General features: G+C 47.9%; 1 protein-coding gene across 1 annotated transcript in view; it reads left to right on the forward strand.

The window, feature by feature from the left end:
- gabbr2 (gamma-aminobutyric acid (GABA) B receptor, 2) overlaps positions 1-21001 on the forward strand; it is a 111849-nt gene that overhangs the window by 26058 nt on the left and 64790 nt on the right. The window contains exon 2 of the mRNA XM_067256202.1: positions 7938-8075. Coding sequence (XP_067112303.1) covers positions 7938-8075 — 138 coding nt within the window. The remainder of the gene's footprint in view (positions 1-7937; positions 8076-21001) is intronic.

Below are 21001 nucleotides of genomic sequence, written 5' to 3' on the forward strand. Positions count from 1 at the left end.
TACATTCATTAATTTATAAGGAATTCATATATTCACACATTTATCAACACGTACAGAGTCTCTCACACACACAGACACACACAAACACAAATGACTAAACCGAAAAGATGTGGAGCTGGGATGCATCCTGGGTGGCTCTGGGTGGCGTGTTGTTCGACAGCATGTACCCCTCGAGCACTGCCAGATAGTAACACCACCATGGGACTTTTGTGGTTGCCAGATGACATTGGTCATAAGGACAACAGACAATATCATCAGATATGTCACCCATTAATATATAACATTCGACCACAAATGGACTGACTTTGAATGTGTTTTTGGTTGTTGTTGTCTGTGTGTATGTGTGTGTGTGTGTGCACACACAAGTTTCCCCCCCTTTTTCCAGAAATATGAATGTATCTTCCTGGACCTACTTGATGTGTGTGTGTGAAAGTTTATCGTGTATATCACTGAGCCCTCCTCACACCTTCAAGCTGGGTCCCTGAGACCTTGAGCCCCTACCTGGAGCAGGACTCGACAATCTGGAGATCACAGTCTGCCTCTGACACAACCCTAACCTGCAGCATGCTCAATGGCTTGTCTACCGCCCTACGGCCTAATGGGGAATGAATGTGCAATGGCAGAGAAGGGTATGAGGAGACTAGCCGGGGTGGAAAATGGGATTTCTGGGCCAGACGGCAGCAGCAGCAGCTCCACTGTAAGTAATAACCTGTCCTGGCTAGGGCCATGTATCAGTACCTACATACTAGATAACTGTCAGAGAGGGGGAGGGGGATAGAAAGACAGGGAGGACATAATGGGGAGTGAGAGATGGGGTTGTCCTATGGTGTCTCCATTTTGGAAAAATAAATACAAAAGAAGGGAGGATTTATACTTGTTTTTATGCTTCAGTTTCCCTGAGAGAAGTTTAATGAGGTAATCTGTAGTAGTGTAGATATGGGCAATTCTTATTCTTCGCCAACCTTTTTTTCAGGCAGTTCACATGAGGTGGGTTGGAACTGTAGGATTCACAAAGTTTTTTATGCTTGACAGATGCCCTGAGTCAAAGTGACTGTGTGTGTTTGTGTTTGCACATGAGTGAAGGCAAACATGTGGCTTTCCAAAAGATGTGCAGAGCAAAAAGTAGGACGCTGGAGACAAATACACACACACACACACACATACACACACACACAAAGATACACTACATACTGTACAAACATGTAGAAACAAGAACAGAGAGACTTACCAATGTTCTCAAACATGCACAAACTCATGCCATATGCTCCCACACTAGCAAACACACACACACCCACACACACATGCAACCCCCCTCCCCCCACACACACACATACACACACAGAGCCCCCCCCCCCCCCCCGGGTTCCCCAAGGGTCTGGGTGGCCTGACCTACACAGGGCTTTTATCTCGCCTTGATGCTACAGTGCACAGATCACTGCATGAACACAATTATCCCCAACAGAGTCATTACCCTGCCTCCCCCCTCCCTCCCTCTCTCCATCCCTCCCCTCCATCCCTCCATGTGCAGAACTCCCAAAGACAACATCCCAGGGAGGGCCTGGAAGACCTCGGGCCAAGAAATAATTAACTTGATAATGGTATCTCCTCCTTGGCTACATTCTGTCTCTCCATCCTTGCCTTTCCTCTTTGCCTCTAATCAAGTGGGGCTGCCTGTGTGGCCTGGCAAGAGGATGTTGTGCCATGGGAAAGGAGCTTTAGGGGTTCCTCGATGTTGTTGGTAGATGTTAGCTTGTTTCTAGGAAGAGATGTTCCTGGAACCAAAATGGCAGCCCTACCATCAGTCTGACGGAGAACTTGGCTATGATTTTGACCTACACATGGTTGAATTACCATTACTTACCAATACTATGAGTTGAGGTGAAATACAGAGTCGGTTGAAGTATCTCCGTTTTTGTATGTGAATCTTCAGCATTGGAGCTCATTCCCCCAAACCATGGCAAAAACAGACAGTCTACGGTAACACACATACTTTGGAATCTCTCCCTCCTGGTCTCTCTAAAGCCTTCCTAGGTGTGTGATTGTCTTGATTCTGCAGGATTAGGACATCATCTGCCTCTCAGTGCACTATGTTCCAGCTGTCCTATGGCCTTGTAAAAACAGGGACTAACCTGTAATAGGCTTACCAAAGGCCCAGCCTTCTGCTGCCTGCAGATTGCTAATGAAGCTCAATGTGTTCCCTGTGATTCCCTGTCACTACTCGGGCCAATCTGAAAGGATCCCGGACTCCTGGTGTGTCTCTGTGTGTGCGTGCGTGCGCCTGTGTCTACGTGAACACTGCAGCATCCAAGATGGCTATCGGGGGGGTGATACGAGGCTGGTGGGCAGTTGTTCAAATTGGAGAAATGTCGTTAAGTGACGGCATGCGGACAGTTAAGCAAGTGGAACGCACGGAGAGAGGGATGGAGAGAGAGATAGAGGGTGGAGTGAGAGATAGAGAAAGGGAAAGGGTGGAGAGAGAAAGCTCGAGAGTGGAGAGAGAGATTGAGGGATAGAGAGGATGGGGGTGTGAGGAGGGCAGCCAAATTGTCTGCTTTACTAACTCAGACTGACTCAGACTGAATTCTGAGCAGGTATTTCGACACGACTTGACTGTGTTTAATAGTATTTTGTGCAGCAAGGTAGAAGTAACGTCGGGGGGGAGGGGGGGGGGGGTGCAGATTTAAAACACGTCACTCTCTCACTCTCTCTCTCTCCTCTTCCCCTCCACGCTCTCCTCTCCACTCTCAGTCAATCAATGTGGAACTCTGTTGGAGTACTCTGGGGTCTGTTGTCCAAATGTTACTACAACGAGGACCTTCACAGCATACATCCCCCTCTCTCCCTCCTCTCCACACAGTTCTCTCGCTCCTTCCATCCCTCACGCTTACATAACCACCAACATGTATCAGCAGAGCCTACCCTCAAAATACACTCCTTGTCTTTGGATCTGAGACACACAGTCACACACACACACATACCTAAAGTGGGTGATATTTCACAACGTTTTAGACGGTTTCAATGGCTGGTGCCTGGTGATGGGGAGCCAATAGCCTGTCCTCAATGTCTCCGTGGCCCGCGTATGTGTGTTTAAAGCACGTCACAATTGGACAAGGCCAGCAGAGGCCAATGGTCAATACTGACCTTAATAACCGTATCCGAATCTGGCAGATTCACTCCTCATGATGAAGTACATGGCTCAAAATATGGCACGGATTCCCTGGCTGACAAGGACCTAGCTCTCTATATAATAATAGTTTAGGATCCAAAAACAGCTGATTTAATTGGTTGTAATCAAGATGAATGTAGTGTTATGTGCAGTAATGGAGCCAAATCTGGCAGGTTCACTGGCTATATTAAAAAGGGGTATAAACGTATATACGGTAATGGTTCTTAATGTGTCAGGTTGGTGCTGTAGAGCACAGTGAAGGGCAGATGCTAATGCAGAACATTCACTGGTAGTTATTGTAAAGGAAGATGCACAGTATGAATATGTGCACTGTATCTCAGTCATATCCACTCACACAGTGAACTAGTGGCTATAGTGCTTCTAATTCTTCATATTTTGTATTTCCATTGTTATATTTGTGGACTCAGGCAAACATTGGACACAAGAGGACATTTTGAATGGCACCTAATTTCATCATGCCCATTTGTGAGTCTGGCAGTTGCCAAGCAAGAGTAAATCCCCTCCCCTAATCGTGCACAGAAACAGAGACTATTTCCTAGATTCTGGCCTGTTCCCTGTTCATGTCTCCGTGGCAGACATTGGAGTGCCATAGGTTAGCTGTTTGAGTGTGTGTGCATTTGTCCGTGTGTGTTTATGTTGTTAACCAACTCGCTGTCAAGAGCCGACTGTCTGTGAAATGGCACCCTACATCATCAAGGCTCACTGCACACACACACAGAGGTGTGCTCACACACACACACACACACACACACGTGTGCTCACACACACACACACACACACACACAGGCCAGTAGTGCCGGGGGGGGGGGGGGGGGGGGGGGTTGCTTATTTGAGTGCAGTAATTTGCTATTAAACGGAGCCAGGTGCAGCTCCTCAGCTAACAAGACATTTCATCATGGTTAGCTCTCTTTGATTAGCTCTTGTTGTTATCACAAAATGACACGCCTGCCCAGTCCACACTGTCACGTGTGTAGGTGTGTGTGGGTGTGTGTGTGTGTGGGTATGTGCCTGTATATGTGTGTGGGTGCTTAATGGTAGTGTGTGTTTTTTTTCTCTCTCCTCAACTCTGTTAATACACATTGGGTATTCTAGTAGAAGTCATTTGTTTTGTTATCCTATAGCAACTGAGGTTTATTTCAAAGGAACGAGAGGTAGAGAAAGATACAGATGAATACAAACTGAACGCAGGCCTCCATCTTGGACTTTCCCACAGTCATACACTGTAGAGCAGGGGGACAGACCATGTGATGTGAACTATGTTTGTCTCTAGCTAGGTGGGAAAGGCAAGCAACACAGGGGTGTGTGTGTGGGGGGGGGGGGGGGCAGGGTGGATGATGTGGGGGGGAGCTAGGGGGCTGCGGTGGTCAGGGAAGGGGACGGCTGGTTGAGTTCACGAGAGCTCCTTAAATGTGACACCTCAACTGTTTGTCACTTCTTGCTCTTTTGCTTTTGTCGCCTCGAAGGTCTCTGTGTTTGTCTTCCCTGCGCCATGTCTCTCTCTCATCCTGGGTTTGGAACACACCGTATCCACTGTTAACCCTCTAGCATCCACTGAATAGGTATACCCATTAATGGGCGTCTGATTGTGACACGAAATCACTGCTAAGTATAGCCCCTGTTCAGCCGGCCTCCTCCTCCTTTCCCTACTTTCCCTTCTTGTTCTTCATTTGCCACTCAAAGCGTCGAGCGGGTTGCCGTGGCAACACGGCGGTCAAAGCATCACGAACGAAGCAGATTGCGTGGATGTGTGCCTGACGAAGAGAGAGAGAGAGAGAGAGAGAGAGAGAGAGAGAGAGAGAGAGAGAGAGAGAGAGAGGAAACAAGAGAGGAAATGATAGAGGTGGTTAGCATCAGATCGACTGTTCAAAGATATAGCTCTTTTGCTTCATCTCTCTCTCTCTCTTTTTCTCCTTCTCTTTAGAAAATAGCCAGAGCATAGCAGTTGGTCGGTGCTGTGTACCTCTCAAAGGAGGGAGCGTTTTGCTGTGATTGGCCAAGTGGGGTGCTTAATGGTCAGGTCGGAGAGTGAGGTCACATCTGTGTCCTGGGGCCCTGGGACTGTATAACACACACACCGACACACACACACACACACACACCTGCTTTGTGGCCCTTTGACCAGGACTCCATCTCTTCATCAAGGAGGACAGTGAGTAACACATACAGAACCACTGAGTACAAGTGCCTCTAGATGGGAGCATAGGAAAGGACAGCACCAGAGTTGTGGACCCATCAACAGGTTATCGACACACCTTCATGTGGGCCTTTAATAAGCGCTGTTCAGGCTAATTGCATGGTGATGGTGTCAAGGGGGCTTGGTTGAGGGACTGGCTTTCTTCAGCCATGTAAATAATCAACTCCATTGCTGTACAATTAAAAGTCTGTTAGGTGACATCAACAATAACAATAAGACATTATTATTATTATTTCTATAATTATTATTATTATTATGACATATTTAACTCACATCCTCACATGCTTGGTTTCTGACTGTCGTCCCCCCCCCCCCCAGGCACCCACTAACAAAACGCCATTCTGCTCACCTGCTGATGGACAAACAGAAAGCACAAAACGAAGGAGGCTCGCGTTATGCAAATGAGATATCATGTTTGAGCAGCCACGTCGTTTTGATTCAGCCCATGTGACCAAGATAACAGCCCCCCCGCCGTGCTTAATCACACGCTCTCTCCTCTCACATCAGGAACATCCAACGTCCTCCTGCTGCTTCCGTTCTGAATTCAACAGAACAGATAATGTAGGACTGTTACCAGCACGTAACAATGCCGGGCCCTAGTGTAAAGAGCCATGCCTCTTTTGGCTCAAACCAGCCAATCAGCAGAAACTAATCAGTGGGTCCCACTGCGGATGCTATGGGTCAGTGGTCAAACATTAACCTTAGATTTACATTTACATTTATTCATTTAGCAGACGCTTTTATCCAAAGCGACTTCCAAGAGAGAGCTTTACAAAGTGCATAGGTCACTGATCATAACAACAAGATAGCCACAAAACATTGCGAGTAGCCAAAACATGAAGCACACATTGTGAACAACCAAAGTAAGTGCCAAAGGGAAGAACCATAAGAGCATGTAGTTAAACAAGTTACAATTAAACAACATGAACCGCTATACGTGCAAGTGTACCTGTGGAAAAAACAAGCAACAATAATAAAAACAATATATCACAGCGAGTACAAAATTTTTAAAACAGTTACCACTAACCACAAGAGCAACAAGTCTCTGAGCAAGAGTCATTGTGATCCTTGAGGAAACTAACATCGGGTCAAGCGAACCATTCCTAAGTACCGTTGTATTCCCGGAACAAGTGCGTCTTGAGCCTTAGATTTACATTTACATTTAGTCATTTAGCAGACGCTCTTATCCAGAGCAACTTACAGTAAGTACAGGGACATTCCCCCGAGGCAAGTAGGGTGAAGTGCCTTGCCCTAGGACACAACGTCAGTTGGCATGACCGGGAATCGAACTGGCAACCTTCGGATTACTAGTCCGACTCCCTAACCGCTCAGCTGGCTGTCCTTAGATAGGTAGAAGGTAGAAGATAGGTGTTTTGGTTCAAACACAAGCTTACATCATTAGCGTCATGGGATCCCCAAGCTTCTTCTACCCCCCTGAAAACATACTCTCTAAAACGAATGACTTCGGTTGTATAGCGTGCTGTAGTATTTGTACGACACTGTACCTCTGAAAAAGGTTCCACGAATAAACAGAATTCTTCCAGGGTAGTTATTGAGCTTCTCCTGGGAGCCTTAAAGGGTTTTAGGTGGTGGCTTCCAGAAGGTTCTTCTGATGGTAAAGGGTTGTACACAGCATCCTGTATCAGAGCATGTGGACTTCTGAATGCTGCTTGGTGTCTGTAGGTATGCTACTACAGCTCCTATCCCAGACAGCCTGCAGTCTTGTCCGGGCAGAGGATCCTAGGTCTCTCAGGGTTTCGATTTTTAATCTCCGGCATCGAGACGCACTGCAGCTTCTCTGGAGAAATCTAATTCCAACCAGGTTGATCTTTAACAAGGTCGGAGGGCTTTCAACTGGAGATGGATTCAGTCCTGGTAGACACAAACACACACACATGTGCACACACACACACACACCAGCTGTCAGTCCTTCCAGAATTGAGTGTGTGTAATAGGGACAGTGTGAAGTGTTTACCTCTGATAGGAATATCATTGCAAACACAGACAAATCTGACCCAAAACCAGTTAGGAGCTCATGTAGCAATCAATAGAACATACTCCATGTTTTTTTCTTCTTCTTCCTCCTCCCTCTCTTGCTCGGCCTCTCTCTCCCGCACTTGAGGAGAGCCAAGAGCGTTGCCATAGTAATGGGAGATGGCTGTGCAGTCAAGGCCCAGTGCGGTTGTGTCAAGTATCCATGGTTTCAGAGCTAGCAAATGTGGCTAGATTGTAGTCACATATGTAGCTTTGTAAGCATGCTATTCTGATAACAGGGAGTCAGTCATAATTGAATTATTAGTGGAATGTGGCTTTATTCCGAGCTCATGACTTTTAGGATTGGTGGATGATTAATGGATAAGTGTTATTGATTGGGGGGAACGAGAGTCACCTAGTGTCCAGTGAGTCGGTACTTACCTGATACAGCTTTGTAACTTTGTATCCCTCTTTTTCCCTTCCACTATTTCTCTCCCTCCTCTCACCCATTCCTTCTCCATCAATCACCTCTCTTCTCCACTCCTTTTGTCCTCTCCTTTTCCTTGCCGCCCCTCCTTCCAGTGTGACAACGCTAAGGGTTTGCGAGCGTTCTTCGACGCCATTTGCTACGGTCCCAAACACCTGATGATCTTCGGAGGGGTGTGTCCGTCTGTCACGTCCATCATCGCTGAGTCTCTGGAGGGCTGGAACCTGGTGCAGGTAGGACTGGCTAACCGTAACTGTTGGAGTCATCTTGCAGTGACTTGCTAGCTGAAGTGTTTGTATGACTCGTTGTTTGTGTTGGAGTGACTTGCTAGCTGTTGGTGTTGAAGTGACTTGCTAGCTGTTTGTTGAAGTGCCAAGGACTAGCACCGCCAGACACAAGTATGTATGCCATTGAATAGAACATCACATCTCTACCAGTGTGCTTTAAGACCAGCTAAAGATATGACTGGGCAATTTAGTGTATCTCACCTTCATTAAGTACAGAATAAATCCCAAAAAGGGGATCAGCTGGCGTGTGGGAGCAAAACATTTTAGTTGCCGAACTTGCTTGTTATTCTCTCACTGTGCCTGTAAGCCAGGCACTCTGCCACAGTAACACATTACCCGAGATGTACTAATTGATTCATGTTGTACTCTGAGAACCTGCTTGGTTCTGCGGTGTCACAGTTTAGATGGGCAGTGGGATGGCAGAGAGGGCCCCAGCTCCGCTTAATCCCCTATTAACCTCGACGGGGTGGATGTCTAATTGGCACTGGATAAATCCGCACAATCCTTATCCGTTTCTCAACAGAAAATGGGCAGAAAATGGCGGAAATTAATTCTGCAGCAATAAAAGAAGAGAGTGAGATTGAGACGCTCTTTTCTGCTCTTGGAAAGGGGCCCACTTTCCTCCCTCGCCTTGTGAATGAGGAACAGAGAGGTGCAGAAACCCCTGTATTGACTACAGAGTAGCCGATGTAAAGATATGTGAGGTAATTAGGTTTCAGATGGGTATGACCTGCACTATACATGAACAGAAATCGGATTGGATAGCACATTTGATAGATTTCCTTCTGTAGGTATCCGATGACATCAACGCAACACAACAACAAATTACAACTGCACAGTTTGACCTGTGTTATCTGCCCTTACTGCTGAGAAAGTGAATTTCAACACTCAGACGGAGATAACCCTCTCAACTGTTTGCAGACAAGGTTGCAGACTGAAAGAGAAAATGTTTTCACAGAACAGTATTAACAGAAACCACTTCAAAAGTACAGCAGCCAGAATTGATTTATTTTTGTTCCAAAAACTGATGGCGAGCTCTACAGTCTGCCATGCCACTGGTCTATGGAAACGAAGGAAGGACATAGATGGTTTGCATGGCCAACTTCTCTGTTGTGGTCCTTTTAGTGAGTGCAGGAAAGATGATATTACCGTCAAAGCCATGACATTGTGTGTGTTTCACTATCTCCCTGTCCATCCGCCCGGTTTTACGTCCCCTCTGTCAGAGTGGCCCATTTCAAGAGCCAGAGGAGGGCAGGATGCATTTTTGTGACACAGTAGGAAGGGTAATGCTGATCAAATCACAGGAGACTCCTTGCTGGGTCAAGGGTAGGGTGTGGGGTGGCACCTTCTCTGTTGCCATGAGTACCAGGCGTTGTCTCTTTGTGTGGGATGATTCCAACACGCTGGAAGACATTGTCTGTAATTACACCAGCTGCAATATATATATATATATATCGCTATATATATATAAAAAAATTCCCTCATTCCTATTCACAGCCAGAACAATTGTACATTTAGCATTTGTACGTGTCATGTTGAGTTAACAAATGATCTCCAACCACGGGGAGTTGTGTTTCTGTGGTGTGAGTCCAGCAAACATTTTGTCACTTGACACTGGTTGTTCCTGTTGAGAGTCAAAGTGGAAGGACCGTGTCTCTGACCTGACTAGCGGGCGGGCAGCTTAGTGATCTGACTCTGTCTGGGATGTCAGAATCAACTGTCCTCGCTTGGGACTCATTCAGACAAGCATGTCTGAGAGAGAATTTTAGAATACACATAGTGAACACAATAGCAGTCAAGAACTTAAAAGAGTTCCTTGTTCCACCACAGACTTTAGATCACCTTCAGACCGTTCAGTTTTCCAGCACCGGACCTTATTTTCCTTCATGTCTCACCGTGGTTGTTTGATATTTAAGGCACATTTTCCACACATTTAAACAGAGAGATACTGGGATTACATCTGTGGCACTTATTATTGACAGAATAAATACATTTCTGGATATTCACTGCTTCATTGCATTTTTATAAAAACTGTTTGAATCAGAAATGAATAACTCATTAAGCTAAGCTTAGTGGCGTAAAAATATTATGTGCAGAGCATTTGAACATACAGCCCCCCCCCTCCCCAACACACTTCCTATACTGGTTCCTACCTAAACCCACACACCCCATTCTTCTCGCTCTATCCTTCTTTATTTCTAGTCCTCTCTCTCTATCCCTCACTCTCTAGCGCTCGCTCTCCCACTGCCTGTGAGTCAGGGTCCAGCCCCCCTCCCCCCCCTCCTCCTTCCAATGGTGTCAGAGCAAAATTCCAATAGTATGTCAGAGGAATGAACTGACGTAGATGAAAGCAGCAGACAGTGCTTACAGACCGAGACAGAAGGAGGCACAGCCGTTGCTTTCTGGGAGCCATTTTCAGGAGCCAGTTCCCCAAATATAGTGTGTTGCCTGTGGTCTGGAAGACAGCGTTGACAAGACCAGGTTCTTGGCATCCATTTTGAATGACGCGTAAACAGGCTAGGCTTCTCAACCCTATTATAATATGAACTAGAACATTTAGGTCCTGGCAGAGGAGCCGTTCATTAGAGGAAACCCAGTTCAAATCCAGATTTTCTTCCTCTCTCTTTCTCCGTCTCTCTCTCCAACAATCAGGAATCTTATAGAGAAAGACCTGGTCGTTCATTGAAGACATTGTGGGTCAGTTTTATCCTGTGTTGAAGCTTAATTTCTTCTCACACGCACACAGTCACTGACACACACATACAGACACACACTGTTCATGGCCACCTTTTCAGTCATCGGTCCATCACTGTAATTTTCAGCAGTGTAAAGTGTATAATGAGCGACGGCTCCCCATCATTTACTCCCTTTAAATGCAGAAGAAGAGACAAATCAGTGGACGGGAGCACATGCTCGCCAGACACGTCCACGTGGCCGAGGCCCAGGCTGTGGAGCCTGACAGGGAGGTCTCTCTTCAGAGTCCCTCTGATCCGTGTCTCAGGAGCGCTCCCCCACTGTCTCACACTACTCTTGTTGCGTCACTGACACTCCTCCGAAGGGGTCCGGGGGCATTACGGGGTGAAACCAACACGCGGAGATTCACTTGACGTCTGAGGGCACATCTTGTCCTCTTAATCCCGGTATCGATTGCGGCCGCTTCATTAAACAGTGCAGTTTAGAAACGAGGTAACGAGCCTCATCACCGCCTTACCTCGTCTTCGGCAACATTTATACATTCTGCTTCTTTTTCCTCAAGACAACCAATGCTGTGGATCCCCCCTCCCCCCCCCCCTCCCCGATTCCTCTGAAAGCTACACTAAAACTACTCAATAAAAGATGTGCTGCTGCTGCAGTATTCTGCCAGGCCTGCATCTAGGCCCCTCTTCTGCTCCCATCCATATTTCATGGTTCTCAAAGTTTAGGTTGAAAATCTCAGGTTGGGCAGCGGACAAAGAACTGGGAAAATCACAATAACGTACGGCACACCCTCTGTGGTCCTGATTTCACTGTCCCTGAGGAGTTGAAAGCACAGTCAGTGAGGCGAGGGAGAGAGACAGCCGAACCCGACCGATCAGAGGATCTTCTCAAGGTTTTTCTCCAGCACAGATGTACTGTTGACGAGTTTCCTCCATGACTCAGCAGACCAGCCTTTGGTTACCTTCTAGAATGTGTATGGTGCCCTGAAAGTCAGGACGGAGCTTATGTTTTTCTTAACCTACTTGTTAATGAACAAAAATGTGAAGTGTGAGCCACTGCCTGTGGTGGTAGATCAGTGATGTTCCCCTCTCTGTCTGCATGAGTCAGGAGGACGCCGTGGGGAAAACCACCAAACTCTTAAGAGAGGCAATTAGCGCTGACTCTTCTACCAGCATACTGCTCCCAGCACGGACCCAGTGGAACACAGGAAGTAGAACTTTAAACCTTTGACCGATAAGAGGCCAGCAATATTGTTATTTTCACACAATCGGCACCTGAGTAATGTTGGATTCTTTATTCACAACGCACTACTTGCTGCTGCTTTCGTATTATGTCCTGGATAATTGCTCAATCCCAGGGTGGGGGTCCGGGATGTGACAACTATGTGGCAGAGGATTTCCCAATCATCTGAAGGTGTTGACATTTTAGCGAGGCTAATTGTTAACAAAGACACAATTCCAAGACACGTTCTCCTACACCCGATTTTTGCAGCATTGTAGAAGTAAGAGGAACAGGTTGCCTTTAAAAAAATGTTTTCTCTTTGGCTGAAGGCAGATTAATAACAGAGAAAGAATAATACACTAAGTTGGGTTGCCAAGTACAATGTTGCCACGGAACCTTCACTGTACCCACCGCTCTCTCAGCACTCCTCCTCATTTACAGGAAAGTCTCTTATTGGCAAATTAACACTTAATTAACATGTGCACACACACCACTAAACAGGTAGCGGCAATGATCTGACACCTGCTACATGTTTGTCATGACACTTCCAGGACGTGTTCAGCACAGGGGACGAATGCTGCCTTTCTTTTCTTTCCAGTTTTCTCACCCGATTCTGTGCTTCTGAAGGATGTGACGACAACAAAAGGATATCCTCCGCCTCAGCTGACAGATCTCTGACATCGAGGTCCTCCAGTCAGATTCAAAAGGAATGGAAGATGAAGGCGCCTCTCAATCCACCCCAGCATCTCAACCTAATATCATATTCTTGTTGTTCTCGGGGTGGGGGGAAAAAGGAAAAGGAAGATTGTTATTGACACAGTAATGACAACACAAAGCATGCCAGCCACCCTTAACAATCAACCAACAGGAAATGTTCTTCTTTGTTCTTGTTTTTTTATGTTTCGGTTTAAGGGATGTTTCCACAAGTTGTGCGTACGTTTTTAAAATTCATTTTGGCTCCTCTTTTGTTTTTTTTGGCTTTGATATTTCTTATGTAGGTCACATGCATACCCAGACCACTTTGAAGCATGAGCAGGATAGCGCATCCATTAAGCGTGGAAAAAGAGCTTTGAACAAGAAAATCCAGTGATAAATGGAATTAGTCATTCATTTTTATTTCAAAATTAATTTAGTTTAATCAAACTGTGATCATGCAGGGGCTTTGTTCTTCACACCAAAATTATATTTTCAAGAGCTCTTAGGTGGCATTTCCTTCCAAATCAAATTGGTTTTATTTTGGTTTTGGAAACAGGAAGTCTGCAACTCATCTCAAGTTTGATTCATAATGTATCTGTTGCCAATAGAAACTGCACAGTGACAATGGTCTCATGGCCAAATGAGAACCGCTATGTTATGAAAAGGTGAGAAGCCAGCGCCCAGAGACTAAGCTGTGTCTTCCTGGGTATGTGAATCTGTTTGAGGATGGAGTTAAGAAGAAGGCATTGTTGATGCAATGTAAAAACAGAGAGTCATGCACATAAAATAGTCATGGCTTACTGTCTGTACTGAGTGACTTGCAGAGAGTATGTACAGCCGAGTGAAGGGCAGTGAATATTGAAACAGTGGCTTCTCCTCCAATCAGTATTGCGGCTCCAGAGAGATGACCCACACTCCCTTCCTTTCTAAGATGGAAAACCTGCAGACTTTTATGAGCTGTGTTCTCATAGATCTCACCATGAACCCGTCAGTCAGACGGAGAGGTTCAACATCACATCTACTGTATCCATCAGAACTTCAAATTGCCCATTTGTCGGACATTCTAAAGCAACTTTTCCAGAACTTGCATGACGGAGATCCTTGAAATGATATCACAACGTGGGCTTCTTTATTGTGGGTGGAAGGGGGGGTGGGGGTTGATGGAGGAAGTGCAGTCGGTCTTGAAAGACAAGAGCCAGTTCCATTACGGCCCATTAAAACGGCCCATGCTTCTGGAGCTTGAAGCCGGGAGATCAATAAAAGGCAGGTTAACTGTCTGACACGGCTCACTAATACATGTAACATAAACTTCCATTCGGGGGGGGGGGGGGGGTTGGTGGTGGTGGCTGGAAAAAGCTTAACCCAGGAGTGCATGCATCCTCTCTCCATCCTCTGCCTCTCCTTTGCGCTCTTTCTATCCCTCCTTCACTCAACCGCTCTCACTCACACCACCCCTCCCCCTCCTTTCCCTCTTCCCTTCTCCATCTCCTCCTCCACTTTACATGTGCAGTAATTATCAGGCTGGGTTCCCCACGGCGGCCTATAGGATCATCCCAGCCCGCTGTCCCCACCCCTCACCCCGAGGGGGACCAATAGAGCGGATGCGTAGATAAGCGGTCTAATTACCAGCCAGTATCGCGCTCTCACACCAGTCAGATAAGAGATACCACTTTACTGAAGCATCTCAAGCTTTGCTCATCACTTTGCTTGTCTTCTTCACTTCTTTATTTTCTATCAACTGGAGAACCACCAAGTTGAGAAGACGATGTTATGGATTATGTTATGTGTGCCACTTCAATCAGCATCCATCTGAAGGTGATCTTCTCAAAATCGTGTTCTTTCCCCTTTTGAACAATGGAGGAGGAAGGAAAAGATGCAAAGTCCTCTGCAGCTTCACATTGTAAGGGTGAAACACAGAGAGAGGGAGATTTAGGTAGAAAGGGAGGGAGAGACAGAGAGACAGCGAGAGAGAGAGATGTGGTAAACAGAGCCTCTCCTCTCAATAAATCCAACAGTGTCCCCTTTGCACAGCTGTGCAACTTCGCCAAAGACTCAGACAAACACAAACACACACACACACAAACATTACAGAGCACACGCAAGAGATGAAGAAAACACAAACATTGCATGACACTGGCTCTCTCTCACACGCACTCACCTGTAGACATACAAGCAGAAATGCCCTTCCTCACTATCTATTTCTCTCTCTTTCTTTCTCTTTTAGTGGAAAGGGTTTTCCTTTTTTAAAGTGCCTATGAAGCCTGTAGCCAAACAAACAGAAAGTCTTATAATTGGCTGTGGGGAAGCTTTTGAGCATTTGGCACAATGAAATGTCATTTTTCTTATGAGCGCTGAGCAGTGAATGGTTGCTGTCTACCTCTTCAGGAATAGGCATGCGATCCAATAAACTGCATTTGTATAAATTACAAAATATAAATATACCGTTGTTATGGTTTTGTACAGTGATGGTCTGTACTCACTAAAGATTAAGGCATGCCACCATGCACAGTAGTAAAACTTCACTTGGTGCTGTGATCAAAACAAAAATGGCAGTCTTTGTGGGCACCAGCGCCATGGGAATCATGTGTTTCCATGAGAAGAGGAACAACACGACGCCATGACACAGCAATTAAAATGGCCGCTCACCAGAAGGAATTGTATTGAAGACTGATAGTGGATCCAGCCCTGAAAACACTCCCCTTTCGAACTTCAGTCTGGTGGTCAAACACGGTGATACAGGGAGGGATTTCCAGACTTTTCCAGCTGCTGTGCACCCTCTTTCCCATATAAACTCAGTGTTAAATATAAACGTCCCTTGGATGCGGGACAGCACAGCTCTCTTTAAAATTTTAATTCAAACCTTTTAGTGGTTTAAGAGCAGGTAGGCTTGGGAGACAAAGCAGGCAGAGTGAGCAGAGCTCATTACGGAGAGCGAGAGAGGGAGATCGTCTTAGTCCCTCCTGCAACCTGACACACACACACACTCACACACACCACCAACTCACTTGCACACGAACCTGAGTTCGTGTACAATAATAAGTTCCCATAAATTCAGACACACAGGCACAGACACACACAGACTAACAGTGTGAACACAGTGAAACTCTTGATTACAAAGGACAGAACGTGAAAGCATTGTTATTGCATAGACCAGTCCACATCACACTCCATGTCTCACTACATGTACAATAGGTGAAGCAATTTACAACCTGCATACATATCTACTTAAAACACACACAAAACACACACACACACGGAGGGTGAGGGTGAAGGAGAGGGAGTGAAGTGGGTGAGGGAGGGTGGGTGAGTGAGGTGGGTGAGGGTGAGGGTGAGTGGGTGAGGGTGAGTGAGGTGGGTGAGGGTGAGTGGGTGAGGGAGGTGGGTGAGGGTGAGTGGGTGAGGGTGAGTGGGTGAGTGAGGTGGGTGAGTGGGTGAGGGTGAGTGGGTGAGGGTGAGTGGGTGAGTGAGGTGGGTGAGGGTGAGTGGGTGAGGGTGAGTGAGGTGGGTGAGGGTGAGTGGGTGAGGGACAGGTGAGGGAGGGTGGAGGAGGGTGAGGGAGGACCAGGAAGGGGTTTGATTGGTATAGCGTTACCTAATGTTTGTTGTTGGATAGGTTATCTCCGCCAGGTGACCGTCTCCCGCGGCGACGCCCCCGTGCATTTTTAAAGAAGCACGCTGGCTTAGCAGCAGGGTTCCCCAGCCTGATGCCGAGGAAACGCACACAGGCACACTAGCCACAGCCGCTGACCTTCACCATAAATAAACACAATTAAATATGAATAGGAAAATAATTGAAAGTAACCTCCCTCCAAAAAGGCTCCCCCCTCCCCCCCTACAACCCCCCCTTTCACCTGGAATATCTGAATCCCAAGTAAACAAACATTCAATGACTTAGCCCCCCCCCCCCCCACACACACACACACACACCCACCCCTCCTACACACTGCAGACATAATAATGTTGACATTTAGAACCAGCCATCCCAGTTTAAGTTCCAGATTAGCAAATGGCAAGGAGTCTGACTCGTGGACAAGTTTTGGTCAATGTGTGTTGCAAGTGGACATGGACATGCAATGCATCTCGTGAGTGGGTGCGAACATATCTGGTTTTGTGATTTATACCGTTTGGCTCGCCTCCCCATCTATGTTTTATGGGTTTTTATAGGAGAATGCATTGTGATTTTATGGGACCTTATAGGAGGAATTCATGGCAGCTATCAAACTACCACAACAAATGCTGGGCGTGTATGAAATATTTAGTTTGCTCATCGATCGGGCAATGAACTCCAGCTTACCACCATGCTCTACCACCCTGCACCACCAACACACACGGCCCTTTCCGAAATGGATCTGACAGGCTGAGAGAGCAGTCTTCCCAGAGGGGCTATACAGACCCTCACCTGAGCACCATGCATCCATACAGGAGCCATGTGGAGCTCCAAGTATCTATGGATATTAAACAGATTTCCAATCTCAATCTCTTAACCTTCCTGGTTAAATAGAGGTCAAACAAAAATCAAAAAGCTATGTAGGGGGTAGTATTAAGTGTTATGTATCTATGGAGGGTTATTGACCTCAGGGGCCTCTGGTCTGCATTGTGCTTTTGTGTATTTCCCACAGAACTGCAGAGTAATCAGGCAGATTAGCATAATTAGGAGTTAGCCCTGAACTGGTCTGCCCTTCAGACCCCTGCTGAAACCAAACAGGGATCTTTGTCAGACCTCTTTGTTGAGTCCTTTCTGCTCATCCTGCCTGGAAAAGCCTCAAGGCTAAAAGAAAGATGATTTAAAATGAAATGTGGACCTATTTTTGGTAATAGCAGCATTGTTGTTCGGTAAATGCAGCCGAATCTCATTCACATCAATCACTCCACTGTGGAGTTGCCTTGGTTGGACTGCTTTGTCAGTGACCGTACGGCCATGGTGCATTCCTGCCCATCGAATGGACTGGGAGGCAACAATCACAATAGGGTTTGATCCTGCAATGGGAAGGTGTGCAGAACAACCAGTCCTCTAGTAGACGCCATGCTGGTATTGGATGTTTTTTCAGGGCTAAACTGTGCTCACTCTCAGCCCAGGTGATGGTATCTTTAAACAATGTACAGCTGTCTCACAGCCTTCTGGTCCCTGCTGGCCTCTGTAGAATTGAAGAGGGAGAAGTAACGGGAAAGGCCGGGAGAGACAGAGAGGGAAATAAGATAGTGAGGAGGTGGAGTCTTCACTGGTCAGTTTGTAAGAAAATATCCAAAGGGTTCTTATACCCTCGCTCCCCGATGTCTCATCCCTGCCCCCAGCGGACAGGCTATCTGAGGCCCATTGTTGGAAAATGAAACTTGTGTGTTGAGGGCAGTTCATCAGAATGACCTCCCTGCCTGTCTGATATAACTGTTCTAAGGTTTCGTAGAGCGTGGCCAGATGGGGTCGTGTATTTTCACAATTGAAGCCGTTTCATGGCTGCCGTTTGAGGAATAATTGAAAATCCATGGGCGATTGACTCGACCCCTGGTGTAATTAATTTCTCTCAGTTCCTCGGCTGGGGGTGGTGCCCATGCTGCTGGAAAGGAGTGAGCTGGGCTGTGGAGGAGCTGGGCTGGAGGGGAGCTGGGGAGGAGCTGGGCTGGAGGGAGCTGGGGAGGGGCTGGGCTGGGCTGGAGGGGAGCTGGGCTGGAGGGGAGCTGGGCTGGAGGGGAGCTGGGCTGGAGGGGAGCTGGGCTGGAGGGGAGCTGGGCTGGGGAGGGGCTGGGCTGGAGGGGAGCTGGGCTGGAGGGGAGCTGGGCTGGAGGGGAGCTGGGCTGGGGAGGGGCTGGGCTGGAGGGGAGCTGGGCTGGGAAGGAGCTGGGCTGGAGGGGAGCTGGGCTGGGGAGGGGCTGGGCTGGAGGGGAGCTGGGCTGGGAAGGAGCTGGGCTGGAGGGGAGGAAGCTGGGCTGGGGCTGTCCATCATGGCGCTCGTCAGGGGAGCTAGCAACACTGGAGAGATGAGTCACACAGATAAGCTTGTATTATTCACATACAGGCACACACATACACACACACACACACACATATATAAATACTGTATACACACACACACCCTGATTGCAACAAACACACTGGCTGTTCTGCAAGCATCCAGAGCAGGATCACGATTGAAGAGGCATGTTCTAAAAACAACTCTTTTACATAACCATATGGTCTTCTCCTACTACAGTGTGTCTGTCTTCATCAGAGCAACACATCTGCTCACAGTCTCTGATAACACTCCAGCTTGTCAGTCTGATTACAGTAATACAGGGGACTGTACGCGAAACACTTAACACTTAAATACACCAAAGTCACACGTCTTTCAAAAGCATAATCCTCCACCCGCTGTCCACCATCCCTCCACCCGCTGCCCACCATCCCTCCACCCGCAGCCCACCATCCCTCCACCGGCAGCCCACCATCCCTCCACCCCCAGACCACCATCCCTCCACCCCCAGACCACCATCCCTCCACCCGCAGACCACCATCCCTCCACCCCCAGCCCACCATCCCTCCACCCCCAGACCACCATCCCTCCACCCCCAGACCACCATCCCTCCACCCGCAGCCCACCATCCCTCCACCCACAGCCCACCATCCCTCCACCCCCAGCCCACCATCCCTCCACCCGCAGCCCACCATTCCTCCACCCCCAGCCCACCATCCCTCCACCCCCAGCTCTCCAGCCATCCTGCCCTCTAGCTGCAGCTACAGCCCTCCAGCCCCAGCCCCAGATGACCAGGCAGATGGGAAGATAAAAGAGGGGTTAAATAGAGACGAGGAGCCTAATGGCATGTCTCACATTGAAAGACCTTGGGAGCATTGCAACTCGGAGATGAGAAGCGATATGCCTACCCAGAATGCAGAGGGGCAGCGCAGCGGCAGAAGTGTTGTCACCCTGGTCACGTTGACCAGCATTGAGGCAGTGCAACATGTCCTAATCACAGTCAGTCTGGGAGTGCTTACTGAGGTGAGAGCCCAGGTGTGTGTGTGTGTGTGTGTGTGTACACACTTGAACCACAGTCCACCTCACTTTGTCGTTCCTCTCTTGGCAATGTCCTTAGGTCCTTGACATATTACAAAGTTAGGTGTTTTGGATTTAAGATCTGAGTTTGCATTTTGGAAGACTGCTCCAGTGGGTTTCATCCTGCCTGGGATACTAAATCAGGCACACCCCAGGTATCTGACAGTTTCCCGTTTTCTTGGTTAGACAGGCGAAGCAGCTGCTTCCCCGGGGAGGAACAGGCAGGAGGTGCAGGACAGATTTCCCTCTCCCTCCCTTTCTCGTGGGTGTTGAGGGAGGCATCTCTCTCTCTCCCTCCCTCTGTCGGTCGGCCAGAAGGGAGGAAGGGATGAGGGAAGTGAAGACACTGCAAGTGGGTCAGCAGCATGGTGGAGAGGGCGTCGTCTGCAGACACTCTCTCTGTCATTTGCTTAAGTGCTCTTTGCACAGCTGCACTCTTTCTCTACCTCTCTCCCTCTTTCACACTTTCTGTCTCTGTCTCTCTCCCCCCCCCCCCCCCCCCCCTCTCTCTCTCTCTCTCTCTGAACGACTCCCTGCCACTCCCTCTCCATCTCTCTCTTCGTCTTTGATAATGATATTATTTGTCAGCTGCCATTTAACTTGGACCCACACTTTCCATGTAGAATCACGCATATGGAAGTAGAAAGAAGTGACATTCTGATTCTGGGTGTGTGTGGGTGGGTTTAAATGCCTCACTGCATAGTGGAGTACTGTATTTGTTTGCTCCAGTGGCAGGGGGCTGGGGGGCTGATGGAAGAGAATGGTAAAGGAAGGGTAAGGAAGCGAAGGAAGGGTGGGAGAGGGGACGCAGGTGGAGGAGAGAGAGGGGGAATGAAGGGGAGCCTGCCCCCTCCCTCCCTCCCTCCCTGCCTGCCTGCCCTCCAGCCATGCTCCATGGGGATGCACCCAGCCTGTCTGCCTGCTCGTCTTTGAGCTACCTGCTCCGTCACACTCCTACGGACACACAGAGAGGAGGGGAGAGAGAGAGAGAGCGAGGGGAGAGGGAGCGGTGAAAAGGGAAAAGGGAGCAGAGCGGAAGCGAAACAGAGGGAGAAGAAACAGAAAGAGGGATGGGATAACAGTAGCCGGTTAGGACGCACACTTCCACTGAACAGGCCTAGGCTTGAGTACTCGAGCAGTACTTGGCTCCATGCTATGACAGCTTCCTGCAGCGTCTTCTTTCTGGCTCTTGAGGCCACATTTCTACCAAAATGTCAACTTCGACAGGTGTGTCTT

Source organism: Osmerus mordax, chromosome 18 (assembly GCF_038355195.1).
Source record: "Osmerus mordax isolate fOsmMor3 chromosome 18, fOsmMor3.pri, whole genome shotgun sequence".
In the NCBI taxonomy this organism is placed as follows: Eukaryota; Metazoa; Chordata; class Actinopteri; order Osmeriformes; family Osmeridae; genus Osmerus; species Osmerus mordax.